Source organism: Chamaea fasciata, unplaced genomic scaffold, assembly GCF_029207755.1.
Source record: "Chamaea fasciata isolate MVZ Bird 193981 ecotype frontalis unplaced genomic scaffold, bChaFas1.0.hap1 SCAF_5, whole genome shotgun sequence".
NCBI lineage: Eukaryota > Metazoa > Chordata > Aves > Passeriformes > Sylviidae > Chamaea > Chamaea fasciata.
The window spans coordinates 35,457,248-35,476,785 of NW_027094090.1; the positions used below are offsets into that span (position 1 = coordinate 35,457,248).

Genomic DNA, 19,538 nt, shown 5'->3' on the forward strand with positions numbered 1-19,538 from the left:
AGAGATAAACTTTCATATCACAAAGAAAAAATCTCACAACTCCCTCACAGCCTTCGCTACACATCCTTTGAGCAAACAATTTACAAGTACAAGTCAATAAATCATTCCTTCTTCTAAATAAACTTGTCTTAAACACTTCTGATGACCAATAAGGAGTAACTGCAGCAGAGCACTGGCAGTAAGCATGCTACTGCCAAGCACCCTGACCCCACAAGGATGGTTATGCTAATGGTTTTTAAGAACTTTCAAGAGCAGGAGGAGAAGAAATACATTTGTTAAAAAGCATGGTTCACATCCTCAAGGGGCAGGCATCGATGGAGCTGCAGTGTGGTGCTAATTGTTACAATTGCCTGGCAAAATGTCTCTAAAATAACACACATTCAAGTTCAAGACCCACTGTGGTTTCAGATATCCACTGCATAATCCAGACAGTACCTGGCTTATTAAAGGAGGGCAGAAAACCAGGCAGGAGAACTCCACATGGGCACTAATCTGGCCAGTGGGCAGCAGCACAGCCTCTTTTCCCACAACAGGCTGAGGCTTCTGATGAATTTAATGTTCTCTGAAGACTGTCTCAATTGAAATCAAGCTCACTTCTGACCTTTCCTCTGAGCAGCAGGACAACAAAATCCATAATGCAAAGGCAGTCAAACAGAAGACAAGAATGTGGTTTTTAAAAAGAATGTTTTATTCATGAAGTATTTATAAAAATGTGTAAAATACACTCAAATATATCCAATTTTTTGACTGTAGCTAAAAATATAAAAATATACTTAAATGCATAAATTAAATTGACAATAGTAGCACAGTTCTGTGTTCACCCAGTGTTTGTTAGGAACACAATTGTAAGTAATTATATTGCATATGAGCATGGAATACACACTGAAGATGTTTTTTCAGACACTTTACTCCAGGCACTGGCTAAGAATTTATGGGTAGCCACATTTCAAAATTGTGGGGTTTTCACTATAGCATACTGCCCTGCTCTAGAGCAATATACATTTAGCTTCTTAATGTTACTTGCAGTATTTCTTTAGCTTTTAAATAGACCAAGAAACAACTAAACTGTCATGGGTATTAGACTACCGGCATCACTGACACTGTATGTTTCCCAATTCCACAGTTTTTTCTCAATTAGCTAGTCCTTAATCTCCACTATTTCCTGCCAGCCTAAAAAGAAAATTTTAAAATCCCAGTTTGAACCAGCTGTTGATCTGTGAGGTCACTGATAACAGACCAGTTTGCTTTGGCCATGGTGGTGCTACCAACAGGTCAGGAGTTTGATTTTGTCAGTGTGAGGGAGACAGCTGAGGGCACGGGGTTTACAGCAAGCTGCCCAAATACTGGGGTGAGCACTCATTTCAATTAAAAGTTACAGCATCCTGGGATTATGGGTCCCAGAGCTCACAGCTCCAGAACCCAGACATCTGTGACAGGGCCATGAGGGAGCAGTGGTCATTCCGTATTGCATTTTATTTACACAAACTCTATGTCTGAAATGTGAAAGAAAACTGAATAAATGTTAAGCACCTGCCAAGGCACTCCTTGGACATGAAGCTGTGGCTGCAGTAGGCTGTATCTCTGAGTGTCAGATGCATTTCTCTGATCCGTGGCCTTGGAGAGAGATGCTGATAGAGTGATTTGATGGCTACTGCTCTCATCCCTCTAGTCCATATATCAAATCCCAGGCTGAGGACCACAGCTAAGTGCTCATGTACTCCTATCTGTCTAGTGTTTAACTTCTTGCTTTCAAAGCCAAAGTGTAAATAACCATATACAATACATAATATAAACTTAAAGCTCACATATTTTCTTTTCTCTGTTCTACAATTGAAAGGAAATTCATAGTATATTATGGCACAAAATAATATTTCTGGCATTTTAGGCATTATTTATTGCTAAATAACTATAGCAGCAGAGAAAAATGTGTAAAGTTGCACTTTTTGACATCTTCACAGTATGCCTATTTCTCTCACTCGCTTTTGTGTTCCATTAGTAACAAAAAATATCATTTATCAACTCCAGCAATGTAAAATATATTTTTCCCTACAATTGCTAGTGGATCTTGTAATTGTATTGCACAGATTAAAAAATATTTATTAAAATTTTTTAATTATTAAATAACTTTCAATACAAAAATTTGAATTAACCTAAAAGCCCAACCCTGCAAGTCCTTCAGAAGTGGAATGGTATTTTCTTCAGGCAAGCATTCCAGTTGACTTTCATGAAAGTACTCAGGTAGCTTTGTGGACAATACCGAGATTTGAAGGATGGGCTCCAAGTGTGCAAATCTTAGCTTATGGATCAGCAACAACACTAGCCTTGCTTTCTAACATTATTATTGGGAAACATCAAGAAAAGAATTCCGAACATCATCAAGGACATTCAAAAGATGTCTTTTTCCTTAAGAGCTGTCTTTGTTCAACACACAGGCTCCTTCAAATCCATTCTTACATTGTTACATTAACAATTTCCCATTAGTCCTGTAATTCAGCTTAGAGGCACAGTAAATATAATTACTTATACTGAGAAGTAGTTGTTGCATATTAAAAATGCTACATAGATACTTTTTTACTTTTTCTCAGTGGATTTACACTGGCTTCATATGAGCAGCATTGGCTAGAGAGCAGAACCAGAGCAATAATGTGTGTACACAGTCTCATGTGTGACCTATTTGGGCAGAAATGTAAAGCTGTTCAAGAGCACTGTGCCAGAGTGTTTAAGGTCATCTGTCATGTTATGAAGTGATGAGGAGGAAGAGGCTTATGAACTGTGTCCATTATTAGCTGAGAGAAAAGATGAAACTAGCTGCTATGCCATCGTCATTTTGGGTACACATTTGTGAATTCTGTAGATGCAGACAAGGGAGCTGAAAATGATAAACTGCAGAATGATGTGTGCCTTTCTGAAAATGATGAACAACACGCATACAGAGCATACAATCAGACTTTTGCCCTCAGATCATAGAGTATTGAGTGAGCTCCCATTTCCCTCAGCATTAAAAAACGGCAGTGATAAAGAGTGTGAGGTAATTTATAGAGTACACTTGGCATGTCTTAACAGTGTAACTGTACTGCCGGTAACTAACATGGTGTCATGGGTTAACACAGCTTGGTTTTTAGCTAAATGGGAAACAATTCCCTGTAAGGACTTTGGAATTGCTTTGGAAAAGACAGGGACCTATCAGAAGCTAATTCCTAGATATTGAGATATTGTTTAACCACTGAGGAAGCTGGATGCGACTTTGGGAATGCACACATAAATCCCTGACTGTGTCCGAGCCAGCCCTTTCCCTTCAGCCAGAGGAGCAGGTAACAACCGGCCCCCTGGGGCCGCTCCACGGAGTGACCCAGGCTGGCCAGGCCAGCCGCTCCTCCCTGTTGGGGGAGAGCCAGCCCTGGCCTTGCCTGCCTCCAGGGCCGCAGGGGGGAAGGAGAGGCCACAGTTTAACATCTAGCTAAGCTTAAAGCCTACCCACTCCCCTCCCCCCCAGCCCCAGCTAGGCCAAGGGAGATGTCTGCCAGGCCCCTGATAGCAGCTCCAGGCTCGGGTTGGGTCGCCATCGAGGCGAGGCGTGGGCTGGAGGCATCCACCAGCTGGGCCACTCCAAGATCCCTTGGCATGAGAGACTGCTGCCCGGCAGAGATCACGTCACCAGTCACCATCGCAGGCCCTGGGCAAGATATTAACTCTTTCCTTGCACAGATGGAACTTCCAAAGCCCTGACCCTTCTCTAAGTGAGAGAAAAGGCCAAATTGGGGACAAGTAAAAGGACAATATGAAGATATTAGAGTCAGTGAAAGAAGAGTGACCCCTTAGGTGGAAGAGATGACAAGACGTCTTGGTCCTAGGCTGAAAATCTCCTATGAGCTGTGGTAACAGAATGTAATATGCTAGAATATCCCTTTAAATCGTGGACAATATGAATTGGGGAAAATGATTGTTCAGATTGGTGGACTTGGGCAAAGGTATTTATGAGGGACTGAATGAATATTGAATTAGTAGCTGTGATCCTGTGATCCCATGAGATGTTTGAACAGAGAAAGATGAGACAAGAAGCCCTCTGCAACAGTAAAGAAGTGAAGAGAGACCTCTGTTCCCTGAGATAAAGAAATCCTTTGTGTTTGAACTGTTCATTTTGAAAACGACACCCCAGTATGCATGAGTCCATGGCCCATACGTAGTCACAGAAAAGGTTACATGATATGGGAAGTCCACAACTGCAGATTTTCCCCCAGGTGGCTGCTGTTGTGAAAGTTAAAAGCCACCAGCAGACTCTTCTTTCTGGCGGAAGTTACCACAACAAATCAGGAGAGACTTCTCTCTCTAAAAGGACTGATGGGGGACTGTTTTGTAGGTAGTGCTGACCTAGAGTTCTGAGTTCCGTCTTTATATATTGTTTGTGAGAGAGAAAAGAAGTTGGTGGAGGAGGACTATTTTGAAAGTTTCATTTTGATTTTCATTCTTTTCTTTTAGGGTATGTTAATAAATCTATCTTTGTGCCCTTTTATAATTTGAGACTGCTTTGCTTTTCTCCTGATCCTATCTCACAGCAGAGTTGTGGCAGACACTCAAAACCACTGCACTAAATTTGACAGTGAGAGGTGAATGTGAAACCGTTACACATGGTGATCTTCGTTCCTCAGCTACCCCTGCAAAATAGAAAGGACCAAATGCAGTGCACGTAACACAACAGCAGTTTTCATGACGCCTTAAGTCCAGCAGTTATTAGCGTGATCAACAATCGAACTAAAGCTGCCATGCTTGTTTGTCCTTGCTTGCTAACGTAGTCATCTAGCAAAGGAAATAGAGAAAAGAAGGCATCTACAGAAAATGTGCACATTTCTTTGTGGTTTTGCTTAGACCTTCCTCTGTGAAAATGTCTTCCACTCTAATGCTAGTTTACCTCTTCTTCAGTTTCTATTAAGGGTGGTGAATTTTGAGGTTTGTGTGGTGCCAAAGAGGATGAGCAGGAGGGATGAGCAGTATTTTCATTCAGAAACAGCTAAAAAGATTAACCAAATCTACATGTTCTGAGCAGTTGAGACAGCTGATTTGAAGGGTGGCTTCTGAGGGATGTGAGGGTATTTGGTCAAGGAAGGATGAGATTCCAGATGGGGTAGGAAAAGTGACTACCAGGCTAGTACCTTCTCTAGGAAAAGTAGTGTGACATGGATGTGCACATTCCTGCTTGTGCCACGGGAGTCTCTCAGTTAGGCACTCAGTTGGCTACTTATTGATTCTCAGAAGGCCTTCAGATATATTTCTTTTTCTCCAAAACAGAAGTGGAATTTAGGCACTTGTCTTCAAGTTACTTTAGGTTACTTGTCTTCAGTAACAAGCTAAGTTTTCTCTACAAAAAGTACGGGTATGATATATGAAAGAAGAACTACAAAGCCCTTCCTTCTTTTCATGATGGAGAGGAACTGCGTACTGTCTCTTCACTGTTTGTTTGAGGAGCATTTTATAAAGACAAGTAATAGCTGAACAGAGTGTTTAGACCCTTGAAGGAGAGAGAGGCTGGGCACAATCCACTTGGCTGAGCAGGATACCTGGTAAGTGCTCTTTGATTATACTTCTTGCTGATCACCATATGTTTTCAGTACTGAGCTCCTGCCTGGGGGCATGGGGGTTGGAACTACATGATCTTTAATGTCTCTTCCAACCCAAAACATTTGATAATTCTATGATCAGGACAGCCTGACGAGCCTACATTCCCTGATGAGCCTTCTTCCATTCCAACTGCCCCTGTGGTGGTGACATCAGGTAAGATTCCAGTGGAGAATTCTTTCTACGCAGACATGCTGGGGCCAAATTGTCCCTTCGTAAAAGCAAGTAGCATTTGAAGGATACCAACACTTGGGGCAAAGGGCAGCTTAAGGCCAGTTGTGTAAACTGTGAGATATATACCTTTATATGCCTTTGTTTCAATACGTTTGCTATTCTCTGTGCTTTTCTGGCTGTCATGGTACAGCATTGTTTCTAATGAGCTATGGAAGTTGCCAGATTTCACATCCTCACAGGTCTGTTAACACAAATGTCTGAGGTGTTTCTTTGAACACCTTTCTTAATTAAAAATATACACACGTGAAAGTGCACAGACACAAGTTGGGGTCTGATTCTGCTCTCTTAAACCAGTGTAAAGAAATCAGAATGTGACCTGTCTCCTCCCAAAGTACGTGGTGGGAGAAAGGTCTGCTAGACTTCACTGCAGGGTATGTTGTTTGATATTTTTCTACTATGTCACACTAGACTGAAACAGTTGCTTCTAGTGAGGTGAACCCTGTTTTGCTCAGTTGTCAATGAGTTCTTTAAAAGGTATGCCACTGTGATATGGGTTACTCCCATTTTTATCAGATGAAAAGCGGTAAGTTTTAAGTGTAGAGTAGCATTGTAATTCCTATACAGGACTACTGTTCCCTTGCTTAATAGTAGCTTACTTAATCTCATGAACACTGCAATGTTTTTAAAAAATGAGGTTCTCCATATAGGACTTTTCCCATGTCATGCCAATAGCGCCACAAATGCAGCAGTCCTGTTAGCCATACAATTTAAAATAGTTTATGTAGAACAGTTTATAAAAACTGTGATAAGAAAAAAATAGTATCATCTGAAGCATAATATTAATATAAACAATATAGAAAAAAATACATATTTACATAATGCCAAAATACAATTATATACATTAATATCTATTAGATTTAAATTATATATCTTTAAAAAAAATCACCAGACCAATAAATTATACACAGTCTCAACCCAAAGGTCTGGCACCTTTCTGGTGCGTGAAATACATACATTAAAAAACCCCAAAACAAAACCCCTAGTCAACAAATGTGTTCACAAAAGCAGGTATCTCTTACATTCTTAGTGCCTTGAATAAACAGCATCTGAAAGCAAGAAAAACAGAGATTAGAAAAAGTAAACCAACACAGATTCAAGCAGTGCTCTGAGAGGTGCCTGTGTGGCAGCAGCACTGGCTGGTGACTGATACGACAGCTAAAGATCAGATCCCACCTCTGCTTGGACTCTCAATGTGTGGAACCGGGATATTTCAGGTTTTGGGCTCCTTCAAGCCTATTCTACCTGTTGATGACAACTCTGATTTCTACAGGCTAAATCAAGAAAATTATTTGGATTTCTTATCATATAAACCTAATTCCTAATGTCCAAATTTGCAGGGCTACTGAGATCCTTCTCTCTTGACCTTAAAAGCGTCTACATCCCTTAAGAATCAGCTCTGTCAAGGCACAAGGTCACCACTGATTACACATTGGTCCTCTGGCCATGGGCACAGGGGGTGAAGAGCCATGTTAGTTCCAGGTTTGCTACTCCTGCAACTCTTATCAGCAAGGGACTGGATACAGGCTAGGAAAAGGAGCCTACAAGGTTGGAGAGTCTGGGGAGAAAGAAAGAGCACAGCCTAGGACACCTGTATTTTCCAGTCAAGGGAGATGGGAAGTCTCTCAAGGCTGCCTATATTAACAACAGCAGATGAGGGTGATGCAGACAGAAATTGAACCCCAGGAATGACAGAAGAGCCCAGTGAGTGCTATCAGTGGCCTCAGTTGCTTATGGATGGTGTAAAGACTTGTGAAGTAAAACCAACATCATGATAGGGAAAGGGGTTCAGTTCCCTTGACAGCATAGGAACCATGAAGTGTGAGACAAGGAGAACATAAAGGTAAGGTGGGAGTAGGAAGTGATGTTATAAGGACTACTAATGGAGAAAATAAAGACACAACTGCAAGAATGAAAAGAGCAGAGGGAACAAATGAAGGTCCAGGAAATAAAGAAATATCAGTGGTTAAGGACAGCACAATTTGCCCTCAATTACACTGTCAGTGAGCTACTACATTTGAAACATTTTACAATTTGATAAACTTGCAGTTACCTCTGTGATATTCTGGATTCACATTTTCATATATTGGAAATAAGGGATTTTCCTGTTCACTGCGAAGCTTTCTGGCTCTTAACACATCTCTCACACATTGATGTAGATACACATATTGACACTGCAAAAGATTTGTTTTTAAGACACTGAGGAATTTTGTAATTTAATTTCTGTACTGTGAAAAAACATTACAAGCTAACTCCCTCACAAAATCAAGGGTGGTGTTAAGAGTTAAAATATCCTTACAAAATGAATCTCCTTTTCACACTAGTAACATAAACTTTTGTGATCACCTCTCTTTAGAAATAATACCAGTAAAATATGAATGAACACAGTATGTTTTGACAGATCATGCCATTAGTCAAAGCTTTAGCAACTGTAAAGTGCAATTTCATGTGGTGCTGTGTTGGAAAGCTACTACTTCTGAATGCTTAGGTATAGAGTATATGTAGAAGAATTAATATGTACAGGGAAGCATGCAGAAGACAATTTCTTGATTTTTCTTTTTGTTCTGAAAAGATATATTTTCCACAGAATTTTATAATAACATATATTTTAGACAACCGTGAGAAACATATATCTCTGGAAAAAATTAGAAAAATCCCTGAAAAAAACTGTATTTTTGATCCAGCATAAGTTCTAAGATTGTTTCTGACTATGCAGCAAATGAAAGTCTTTTCTGAAGAGTGACTTTCATATAATGGAGCTAAGATGACATTCACAACCAAAGTAAGTAGGATCAGCATGTTATTGACCATTGACTACTCACCAAACTATCTTGACAGAATAGATTATTATACTTTCATGCTTTACTACTCTTTGTGGTTTAGTGAGGGAAAAGTGAGGATATCTGCCTTTATGCATATGCAGCTGCTCTCTTTGTGGAGCAGAACTCTGCACCCCACCCACCAACACAAGAGAAAGTTGGCCAAGCATGGAGACTTTATTTGGCAAAGACCATTTTTGACTGGAATGGTTACAGCTGCTGCAGCATGCTGCCTTTTGAGCGGATGCACAGAGTCTTCCCTTGCATGTCTCCACCTGCAGTCCTGTCTCGAACAATGTTGAGCTGAGTCTGAAGCAGGAGCATTGTTTTGCTGCTGCTGTTTTTCTGTGACTGAATATTGTCAAGCATGATGGTACTGTGGCCTTTGACTTTTGTGTGGATGTGGCTGTCTTTTGACTTGGATGTCATGTCAAGCTCATGCCGAAGGCAGGTTTTGTATCACACAACTTTAGTTGTCTATACATCAAATTTACACTCCTGAGGTAGTTGCCTCTTTTTTCCAGCTAGGGAAAAAGAGCCAACCTCCTGAGATGTCTATCTGCCGTTGCAGACTATGGATGATGGGAATGTAGGACGATCTGTCTCTGAAGATGCCCAGACCAGGCTGGACATCTGTCTCCCCTCCAAGAGAAGATTCTTCCGTGACTAAGATATCTCCAGGAACCCCTTAGTTTTGTGTTCCCAGTGGGGCCTTTCTTTATACTCATATGAGACTTTTACATCTATCAGAAAATGCTGTCACTGACATATTGGTTTCCGAATTGCAGCAAAGAGCTCCATTAGTATCAAGCTACAGGCAGACCCATCAAACTTGTTCTCATTCTTTTATTAATGGTTCACAGGGGAAATGTAAAGATTACCTCCACAACACACCTTTATTAAATCAGCCCCTAAGTGTTTAGCTCCTATCGGTATAACATGATTTTCTTGCCATTTTAAAAGCATAGGAAGAAACACAAAACATTACCTTTTTCTGAACTTTGAGAGTAAATGTATTTGCTTTTCCACAGTATGTTGGGAGAATGCTAATCAACTTTCCAAAATCATTATAATGAAAATGACAGAGCAGCTCAATAAAACATAAACTGCAAAGGTACAAGGTCACAGTGGCTAGAGTTTTAAAATTGCATACATCTAATTTTCTCTGTTCTGCATTCCTCATTTTTATTATGTCAACCTATCTGTCTGGTTTAGGCTTGTCTTCCAAACCCATCCCTGAAGGACCTATCTCCACTTAAAGCTCATTTACTGGACTCTGCAGTAAAGCAACAGTGTGCTGTTAAGTGTCTTGCATAATGCTGCTGGGGTGATTGTGGGCCAGGGCAAATAAAAGGGGAAATCTACAGGAAGCATAACTGCCACTTGTTATGGTTTGGACCCTCTCTAAGACAGCCAATGGAAAAAAACCTGAACTGGAAACTCCCACAGAGCTAAAATACATGTAACTAGTATTTCACAGTGGAGTAAGTGCAAAGTGCTTTAAAAGCCTTTCAGATGAGAGACTGATTATTATATACCATAGCTATTGTCGCTGCACAGCAGGCTGTCCAAACCTTACCTCTGTCTGAACCATGTGAACGCGGTGAAGCCTTAGATCATGTACTGCTGCATAAATGTCAACAGTGTCCTTCGAATCCAGCTGTTGCAGAATTCGGTCCAGTGCAATGAATGTGCCAGTCCTGCCAACACCAGCACTGGAAAAGAAAACAACCCAAGAGATTTAAAAGCAGATGGATCAAAGCATACACTCTTATGTGATACTTTTGTAAAGTTCAGATCTCCCGGGTGAGAAGCAAATTGTTCAAATGGTACCTTTGGGCCTTTATAACACCTTATAATGGAATTTATTTAGGAAGGAGGAAAGGATAGTAATGGTAGAGGTATCTCTGCTACAACCTGCACTGCTTTCTACTTTGGATTAATTCAGTCATTGAGATACACTGAAAGACTGCACCTAACTCTAACTTTGAAACCTCTCCAGGGATGCAGCCGTGGGACGCAATAGACATCTGACATGCTGTACAGGCAGACACAGGCAGGGTCATGTAAGACACAAGCCTCAGCCCATATAATTGTGGAGGGTCAGATACTACAGTCAGGTACTACCAGTGAACATATGGCTTTATCAGAAGATACAGCACAAACCACACTCTTTCTCCCTCTGTAGCCCTATACTCTGCTGCAATTGGCTAGTGGATAACAGATCAGGCAGTTCAATTTTTGTCATTTTTTATGCAAGTGTAGGGGTGGACCACATAACTGAGGGAAAACTACAGCCCTGTGACTGCCAAAGACGGAAAAAGCAGAAGAGTATGAAATGGCAGTAAGAAAAGTGAGTCTCCGTCAGAATGGGAGAAGGATGGATCTGGCAGCTAGTCTCAACATCCACACATAGTCAGATTCATTCCAGGTGTATCTTACCTTTCAAAACATCCCTTTGTGATTCAAACATTGGGCCAAACAGCAGCACATGGGCAATTTAAGAACTCAAAGGCTTATGAGCAGTGGCAGCTGCTGACACTTAGGTGCTCTTCAGTGTACCACAGAGGCACAGTGGTTCCCTACAAATAATTTTCAAGGCATCTCCAGGGTGAGGCTGTGGATTAATGCATGTGCCTTGGGAATACTGTTCTGATGTATATGGAAACTTAAGACCAGTAGCTATCTCTCAGATTCTGTAGCTGCCCATAGTCTAACAGGGACAAAGATCTGAGATCTTCCCAAGGGTAGGCACAAGGGCTCTGTGCCACTGGCCTTTTGCTGCTGCACATACCTGCAGTGTACAATACTTGGTCCTGTGTCTGGGGTCCTGTTGATATAATCTCTTACAGTTCTGACAAACTGAATCAGGGACTGGGTGGTCTCTGGCACCCCATGATCTGGCCATACAGTGTAGTGGAAGTGACGAATGAGCCTCGTTGAGTCAAGCTGCTCTTCCTGTTAGAATTCAAAAGTGTGAGTCACAAGAGGACAAGAGGGAAAGGGACACATACAACAGGTACTGTCTTGGGTTTTGTAACTGAAAAAAAAAAAAGTTATTCTATCCCATCTGTTGAAACTGGGTGGAGCAGTGTTGCTTATCTTTGCCCAAATGAGTCAGTGTTGTTTATCAGATGGTGCAGTGCTCCACTACTCCCATGGGGATATCTTCTGTTAATGGACCATTAAAGCTCACCAATGACATGACACATTACATCATACTATTGTAAGATCCTCTGCCCAGGAAGGAGGAGTCAAACCATCTTCATCTAGATAAAAAGGAGCCACAAGTGTCACCAGGCATCCAGTTTTCCACCAGATCCCTGGAGGAAGACCAGACCCATCTCACCATTACTGGACCCTTTCTTTGACAGGACCATCTCTACTCCAACAAAGCCACATCTGCCACTCCTGGAGGGCTTACTTTGGACTGCTTCCAACACCCTGACCAACAGGGCATCAGGCTGTATTTCTGACTCTGTCAGGGTTTTCTAGGATTTCTTGTTTGTTTGTTTGCTTGCTTATTCTTCTGTACTACAATATTTGTATTTTTATGTACCTAGTAAAGAACTGCTATACCTATTCCCAAAATCTTTGCCTGACAGCCTTTTAATTGCAACTTTATAATAATTTGGAAAAGGGGGGGAGGGGCTTACATTCCAAGGGAGACTCCAACCTTCCCTGGCAGATACCTGTCTATCTAAACCAAAACAGGTACCTTCAGGAAAAATGCTATAGCTTCCACCAGAGGGCAGCCAGGTATGACACAACCGGGGTATGACACAATAAACCTTCCCAATTGTGTTTTAAGTGTTTTAAGCTAATTTTAAAAAGTGTTTTAAGTGTTTAAAAAGTGTTTAAAGTGAATTAATCAGGAAAAAAGAAGTAAACATACACTGCAGATTTTAAACTCTCGGATTGTCCACTCTGGGAGCACTGATTCAGACAGCATCTCAACAATCAGGTCTCCATAGTACAAGGAATCCTGGTCATGGGGCCAGTATTGATCACACTTTACCTGCAGGGACACAAGTAAAGACAGATATAGTGTTCAAAACAGCTGTAAACAATGCCTCCATCCTGCACTGGCACAAGCAGACTTCAGACCACTTGTGCCTGAGGATGAAGGAAGAAAAGCAGCAGCTGAATCGGGAGACAGATGCCACGTCAGCAAACAGCATCTGGCATGGGAATGGGTTACCATGGGGGTGGGAAGTGGAAGTTCCCATAATTCATTTGTGATGAGGGTAATGGGAAGCACTTCACTGATGCCCCCTTCTAGGGCATATTTTCTGTGCCAGCTCTTCTCAAATCTCTGCTTGGAGGAGAGCTATGCTACCAGTGCCCCTTCCTCACCTCTTGCTGAGACTTGGCAGTAGGGTCCCACCTGGAATCAGTGAGATGCAGAAGGACACAGATCCTATTCCGTGTCAGCTTTCACCCTCTCCCCATGAAGAAAATGATAAGCTGAAAGGAACTGACCCTATATGTGCCACTAGAGGATCACTACTTCAAGTTTGTTTAATCTTCTTATAGATCTAGTCGCTGTCTTACAAAGGGCACAGGATGTGGTCATACCTGGGGAGGTATGCTACACCTGCAATCAGGAAGAGTGTTAAATGCATGAGTGGTCTCTTCGCAACTACATCAGAGCTTATATATCAGACATAATTTAATGTACTTACTGATCAACATTTGCTCTCCAGAGCTTATATTTAAAGTAGAAGTTGATCAGAGTTGATGTGATACACAGGCACTTTTTGTTAGTGGTTGTCCTTCTGCATGCTGAAGGGAACTGTCCAGTGAACAAAGTCCTGGATTAGAGACCAGAAGCTCTGAGCTCTGTTCCTAAATTCTAGCCTTGACATGCTGCACAATCTTGAGACAGTCCTCACTTCACAGCCCTAATCTGTCTCCAGTCTTTATATTATACCCTTTCTTTCATGCAGTGTATCTCCCTGACTGGGCTCTTTTTGGCTTTAGTGTGATGCAAATAAGAAGCAAAAACTTCTAACAGATGTTGAAACAGACATTAATAATGATAAAGAAAAGTCACTGCTTACCCGGCCCTTCTCAACACACTGGGTTACCATGACAATATTGTGAACATTTTGCTCCCATGCCATCTTCCAGAACTCATCTTTGGTTCCAGGCAAAGGGCCTTGAGTTGCTATGTATTCCCTGCGGAAATTATTGCCCTGCAAATAAAGAGAACTCCATTAGTTTCCAAAAAGGCAGAAAAAAAAAAATCTTCTAACAACTGAAAAAGCCTTCGGGTTGCAGCTAGGGCTCTGCAGCAACCCTTGCTGGGACAATGGTTTTGAAAGCTAAATTGTTGCCTTGGACCTGGAAGCAAATGACTGACTGGAACAGAGAGAAGGAAGAGACTGTGGCAGTATTTCTAAATACTGTTCCTTTTGTGACAGCCAAAGCTTTCCACTGTACTTTTGTGTTCGGCACAGTCTCAAGCAATTTTAAAACTGCTAGGGGTTTTTGTTTTATTTATCCCTTTTAATAAATTAGCTGAGTTCTGGCTTGAAATCTGGATTGCTAAAGCCACTGCTATTATCAATCATAAGTCTTTGGCAAAGGGCATTATTTTAATTTCAGCCAGTTCTACCACCCTGCAAGGTGACAATGCTGTCAGGATGAGCTACAGCTCCACAGTGAGGATGCCACCTGCAGTGATAGTTACAATTGTTGTGGACACTGTATAAAATCAGTGACCTTTAAAAATATGTCCTTGGCCAATTAGACTTGCTATCTTACATAACTATAGCAATGCAAGAAAGCGTCCTTAAGTGCTGGGTAAATCACTCACAGCTAACTTAATGGCAGTCAGACACAGTCTTTCAGCACACCCAAAAAATGAGCTCTCAGTTTTTCAGCTCAAGTGAATCAAGGAAGGGGGAGGGGAGCCTTAACCATCCAGCTTTATATTAAGTTTTCGCTGAAGGAAAAATTACCACTGGAAGGAGGACTGTAAAACACCACACTCGAGTCACTTACTGGTATGTAGCTTGCATTAATGTAGTCTGAGCAAGGGTCATCATCCACATTGGAAAGCTTCACTCTTGATGTATCATCTAGCAAGAAATTGATTACAAGAAGCTTAGGGCTAGGTCTTGATTTTCAGTCCCTCTTGGCACTTACAGAAATGCATTTGTGGAAGGACTGCCAGCACTATTACAGGATTTTATATGAAGAGCTAATTTATAAGGAGTAACTGCTGGGTTCACTGCCTCTTTAATCTGTGAGTGCTGTGGAGTGTTCCAGAGACTAGGACATAGATGGGTAAGAAGGAAGCAGTAAATATACCAAATTTCCTCTGCTGAGCTGCATAGGATTTGTTATGACAACAAAAGGGCCAAAATAGCATCCTCCTTTGATCCTAACAGCAGTGTGCTGTACTGGAAAGCAGCACCCAGCTCTGCCCTTGAAAGAACAGCTGCACTTCAATGATATTCCAAGCTAATGCTGAGCAGGCCAAACATCTTCTGTAGGTGAAGGGCCCTCTGTACAGAGACACAAAGTGCCTGAGCAGCCAGGACACTGATTCATGAGATTATGCCATGTTGGATCTCAGTCAGGTGTCATTGTTAGCCAGAGAAGGCAGAACACAGGAGAGGCTGTGCTGCAAGCACATGCCACATCCATTAGTGGGGATATGGAGCAGTGAGTTATGTGGTGTTTCTCCTCAATGTTCTACCTCCAAAATGACAGGTAGGAGATTAAAGGCGGAACCTCTCAATGACAGACAGGTCTTGCCTGAGAAGAACAGGGTTAACTTGACACATGTGTCTTACCATGCAGAATCACACTAGCTCTACATTGTATAGCAAGTTTGCTGTGTACTCGGAAGAACAAAGATTTGGCAAGGATGTCAAAGAGCACTGAATGGATGATACCCCGTATGTAAAAAATGCTACTGTTATTTCTACTATCCTTGTTATCGGCGGTGACTGAATGCCCCTAATAGCTGGAGCTTTTTCTCCCTGGACTGAATGCTAGTCATTACACCTCTAGTGTGAAATTAAATTACTGGTCTGTGTGAAGCCATTCAGGGCCATGCATCATCTGCCTCTTGCACAAGGACCTGAGCTGGCAGAGATATTTCATCTTGGATGGGAAGGAGGGAAGGGACTGGCTCCACTCTTTTCCACTAGGCGTGCTGAAAAAAAGGTGAAAAATAGCTGGTGTGATGCAATATTACACAACCAAAGCTAAAACTTACAGGGCAATATATTATTGTATCGATTTTTCCCTCTGTTCTCTGGCAGAAGTGCTATGTCACATGTCTGGTTTCGACCCACATCTTTCAAGTCCTGCAAAAAAAGGAACAGGAATAAAATGTGAGGTGGAAATAATTAAAGGACAAGACAACACAAAGAGAAATAGTGTTCATCAACTCTCAAAGCCATGGACAGAAAACAGGTGTTTCTTTTTTAAAACAACAAACTAAAATTACATAGGTAATCATACTGTTTTAAAGCAAATGAATGGCTGGCAGGTGCAGGTACCTTTCATACTTTATCACACAGATGTTCCATACAAACAAAAGCCTCTGATCTCAGCCAGAGATATCAGGCAGAGGCTGCCAACCAGAAGATGCCAAATGAAGAGTTGTTTCTGCACATGGACAAGCGGAGTTCAAATTAAATGCTCCACCTTATTGGGATTTATGTGAATAAGACAAACAAATGCAGGCCTATCTAACACATTAGCAAGTTGATTCAGTCAGCCCACCCCTTCACAAGGCAAGTCCTTTGCCTAGGTTAGGATCCCACCTCATATTCCTTGGACAGAAGGTAGTTGGAGTCTGCTTGAAGTTTGGTGAAGTGTGCTTCAAAGTGACTGACTTTGATTGGACTGAAATATTCAACAGGAGGAAGAAAATCACAAGATGAATCACAGTCAGAATTTATCCAGTTGGTTACCAAGAAGTTTTTTAGGTAATATTTTTTTCTTTTTACCTGGAAGCTTTCCGGTACCTGGAAATTATTTCAAAAGAAAAAGAAACACTTCATCAGTAAGTGATCAGATGGGTCTGTACAACCATAATGCCATGTTAAAAAGCCAAACTTTTTACATTACCCTTTTTGCCCCAAGTTCAAATGGACTGACAGTGGCCTGTCTCTGCGAATGTTCAGCCTTGCTGTAGGTCTCTCATGGCCACTGCTGGAACAAAAATGAAGGTTCTTTATTGTTAGTATAATTATATTGTTAAGTTTTGAAACTGGTAAGAGTTGGCAATGACTTAACTTATACTTTCTTAAATTTCTTTTTTTCCAGTTTACCGTTTTCCAGTGTGTTTCAATTTTTGACTCTGATCCTGTGACATTGCTCTTAGCTGAGGCACAGAGTTTTCTTGTATTTTAACTTGGCAATAGTGATGTGAAGTGTATGCATGGCACAGGTAGTAAGACACTTTTCTTGTTCTGCAACACTTGCAGCCCAGTCCATCATTAAGGAGGGTGCCCTACGCTAAGATATGACCCTAAATCAGTTGATTCTTACATGTAGAGGAAGATGTAGGTAGATTTTCAGAGCCGTAAAAGGTCTGCAGCTTCCAGCACATCCACTCTGCAGACCAGGCTTGTAACAGACGCCCATGCTCACGGCAGGAGTAAGTGGCACAACCACAGCTTTGGGAAAGCCACAGAAGTGGTACTTACTCCACACAGCTAGTGTTGCCTTTCATGTTTTTGTTGCCATCTCCTCCTTCAAGACACCTCCCTTAGAGAATACTTTCTCTTTATGTCTGATGTGGGAAAACCATACCAGTATTATTGCCATCCTGCCGGATATATAACTTACAAGAAGAAACCACATTCTCTAATGAAGTTTATCCATTTTGTAAAAAAGCTATGACTAGTCAGAAAACACGTTTTTTTTCAATCTGAAATTCTGGCATATGAAAAGCAAATTCAAACACATATCAACTTAATTTTGTATTAGTAAAATAACTTAATTTCGGACTTGTAGTGTTTCTCACGCACTGGAAATGTTGAGGTTTTTTTCTCATTTCAGAAACTACAAAGAATTTCACATATCTCAGTCATGCAAAATAGTTTAAACAGATAAAGATTTTTTCAGCTGAGATACAGTATTTCATTTTTTAAAAAGATGTAAGTTCACTATTTGAGATCCATCTATAATGTGAGATATACAACTATAACTGACAAAAAAATGAGAAGCAAAGTTTGAGCTAATCTTTTGGACACTGAGGTAATGCCATATCTCAGTATTTCTGAATTGAAATGATAAAGTCTAAATGAAGAGTTTCAAAAGCTTCTTATCTACAATGCAAATGCAGTTAATCTGAAACACTTCATTTTTTGACAAAATGCATTTTTTTCACAGAGGATAAAAGTTTGAATGATAAACCATTTCTTATTCAGAACTATTCAGACTCCTATTGCAAACTAAAAGTTACAACGATCCTCGATAACATAATTGTGAAACCATTTGAATTAAGTATACATGTTTCTTAATACGCAAGTCATTAGTTGTATATTTAGCGTGTACACAATTTGGGAGACACAGATTTTATCTGTTGAACAGTTCAGTGCATCCATCCAATTTTTAGTTTTGCCTAATCAATAGTATTACTTAAATGAATATAATTTGATCTGATTGCAAAAACAGAGAATGATAGTCAGCTTAGGATAGGGAGTCAGCTTACCCAACTTTTTGTCTGCAGACAAATAAAGCAGTAACAGCCACCAACATCACAATCAGAAACAAGCCAGCACTCACACCTTCAATAACTCCAAAGAGAGGCTCTAGAAACAAAACAGTGTAGTTATATATCTTGAGGAAAGGATCAGAAGAATTAGAGAATCAATAACCATCAGGAGATCTGTTATTATCAGCTGAAGAAAATGGCCAAATACAAGGAAATGTAAGGCATTAAAACACTTAGCTAAAACCTTGCCTTGATTTTCTGTCCTCAGTTTTTTAAAACCAGTAAAATTTTTTCACTCCCAGACACAGTAAAAGAAAGCACAACTCCATTATATGGGAGTGGTTCTCTTGCAGTTAGAAGCTTTTTTGGTGATAACCTCACTGAGTATTTTTCCTTTTCTCGACTTCCAGCAGCTTGGTCAAGCAGTCCTCTGAATTTTCCAGTAAGGGTAGGCAAGCCAAGGCTGCAGCGTCCTCTCAGAGCAGCCCTCAGGACATGCACAACAAGCTTTGTTCTACTCCTTACAAATAGTTCCAGATGCCAGAGTATTCTTAGGCACAATATATAATCACATGGCACAGTCACTGATAACAGCCTGAAACCAACCTGCCTCTGTAGTGATCGGTAAAGAGAAGAAGGTGTCTGCAAAGAGTGGTTTAGGAAGTTCCTTTGGGTCTTCACTGAAAAGCTGAGTAAAAGCTCGTATGCTGATTCTAAAGAAAAAACAGTAAAAAAATGGCTCATCAGATGTTCAGAACCAACAGCAGAAAAGTAAAAACTCACTTGCCCCTTTGAGACAACTAAAACCTTTCCACTGACCACAGATAATTCTTAATACAGACACCTCAGTAAATCAGTCTTCTACTTAGTAATTAATACTGATCCCCGAGTTAAATACAGGGGAGCCCAGCTGGCACAGGTGGAGGGCTCTGAGGCATCCTGGCCGAGGTAACAGAAGGGGCTCTGGCTGCTGGCACACACAGCCTGACCATGTCTGAAGGTAGGACCAGCAGAAGCTGCAGAGGAGAGAGGACTCAGATATGCTTCTCAGGGGGGATACACTTGGCTGGGCATGACTGTGCTAATGGATAAATGTTATAGTCCTCTTTGTTCTCCTGACAATGTGGGTATTTCCCAGACTGAAGTTTCGGGAAATGTGCCCTAATGAGAGCAGACTATAGTAGGCTAGC

General features: G+C 41.1%; 1 protein-coding gene across 2 annotated transcripts in view; it reads right to left on the reverse strand.

Moving 5' to 3' along the window:
* Positions 1-667: 667 nt before the first annotated feature.
* Positions 668-19,538, reverse strand: part of PTPRB (protein tyrosine phosphatase receptor type B) — a 65,590-nt gene continuing 46,719 nt past the window's right edge. For both annotated transcript variants that reach the window (XM_066183242.1, XM_066183243.1), the window contains 13 exons: positions 18,955-19,061; positions 18,346-18,445; positions 16,755-16,838; positions 16,634-16,651; positions 16,448-16,529; positions 15,895-15,985; positions 14,670-14,746; positions 13,724-13,858; positions 12,556-12,678; positions 11,455-11,618; positions 10,240-10,375; positions 7,895-8,015; positions 668-6,890 (listed from right to left, as the gene is read on the reverse strand). In XM_066183242.1, the coding sequence (XP_066039339.1) occupies positions 6,868-6,890; positions 7,895-8,015; positions 10,240-10,375; positions 11,455-11,618; positions 12,556-12,678; positions 13,724-13,858; positions 14,670-14,746; positions 15,895-15,985; positions 16,448-16,529; positions 16,634-16,651; positions 16,755-16,838; positions 18,346-18,445; positions 18,955-19,061 (1,261 nt within the window). In that variant the 3' untranslated portion in view covers positions 668-6,867. The remainder of the gene's footprint in view (positions 6,891-7,894; positions 8,016-10,239; positions 10,376-11,454; positions 11,619-12,555; positions 12,679-13,723; positions 13,859-14,669; positions 14,747-15,894; positions 15,986-16,447; positions 16,530-16,633; positions 16,652-16,754; positions 16,839-18,345; positions 18,446-18,954; positions 19,062-19,538) is intronic.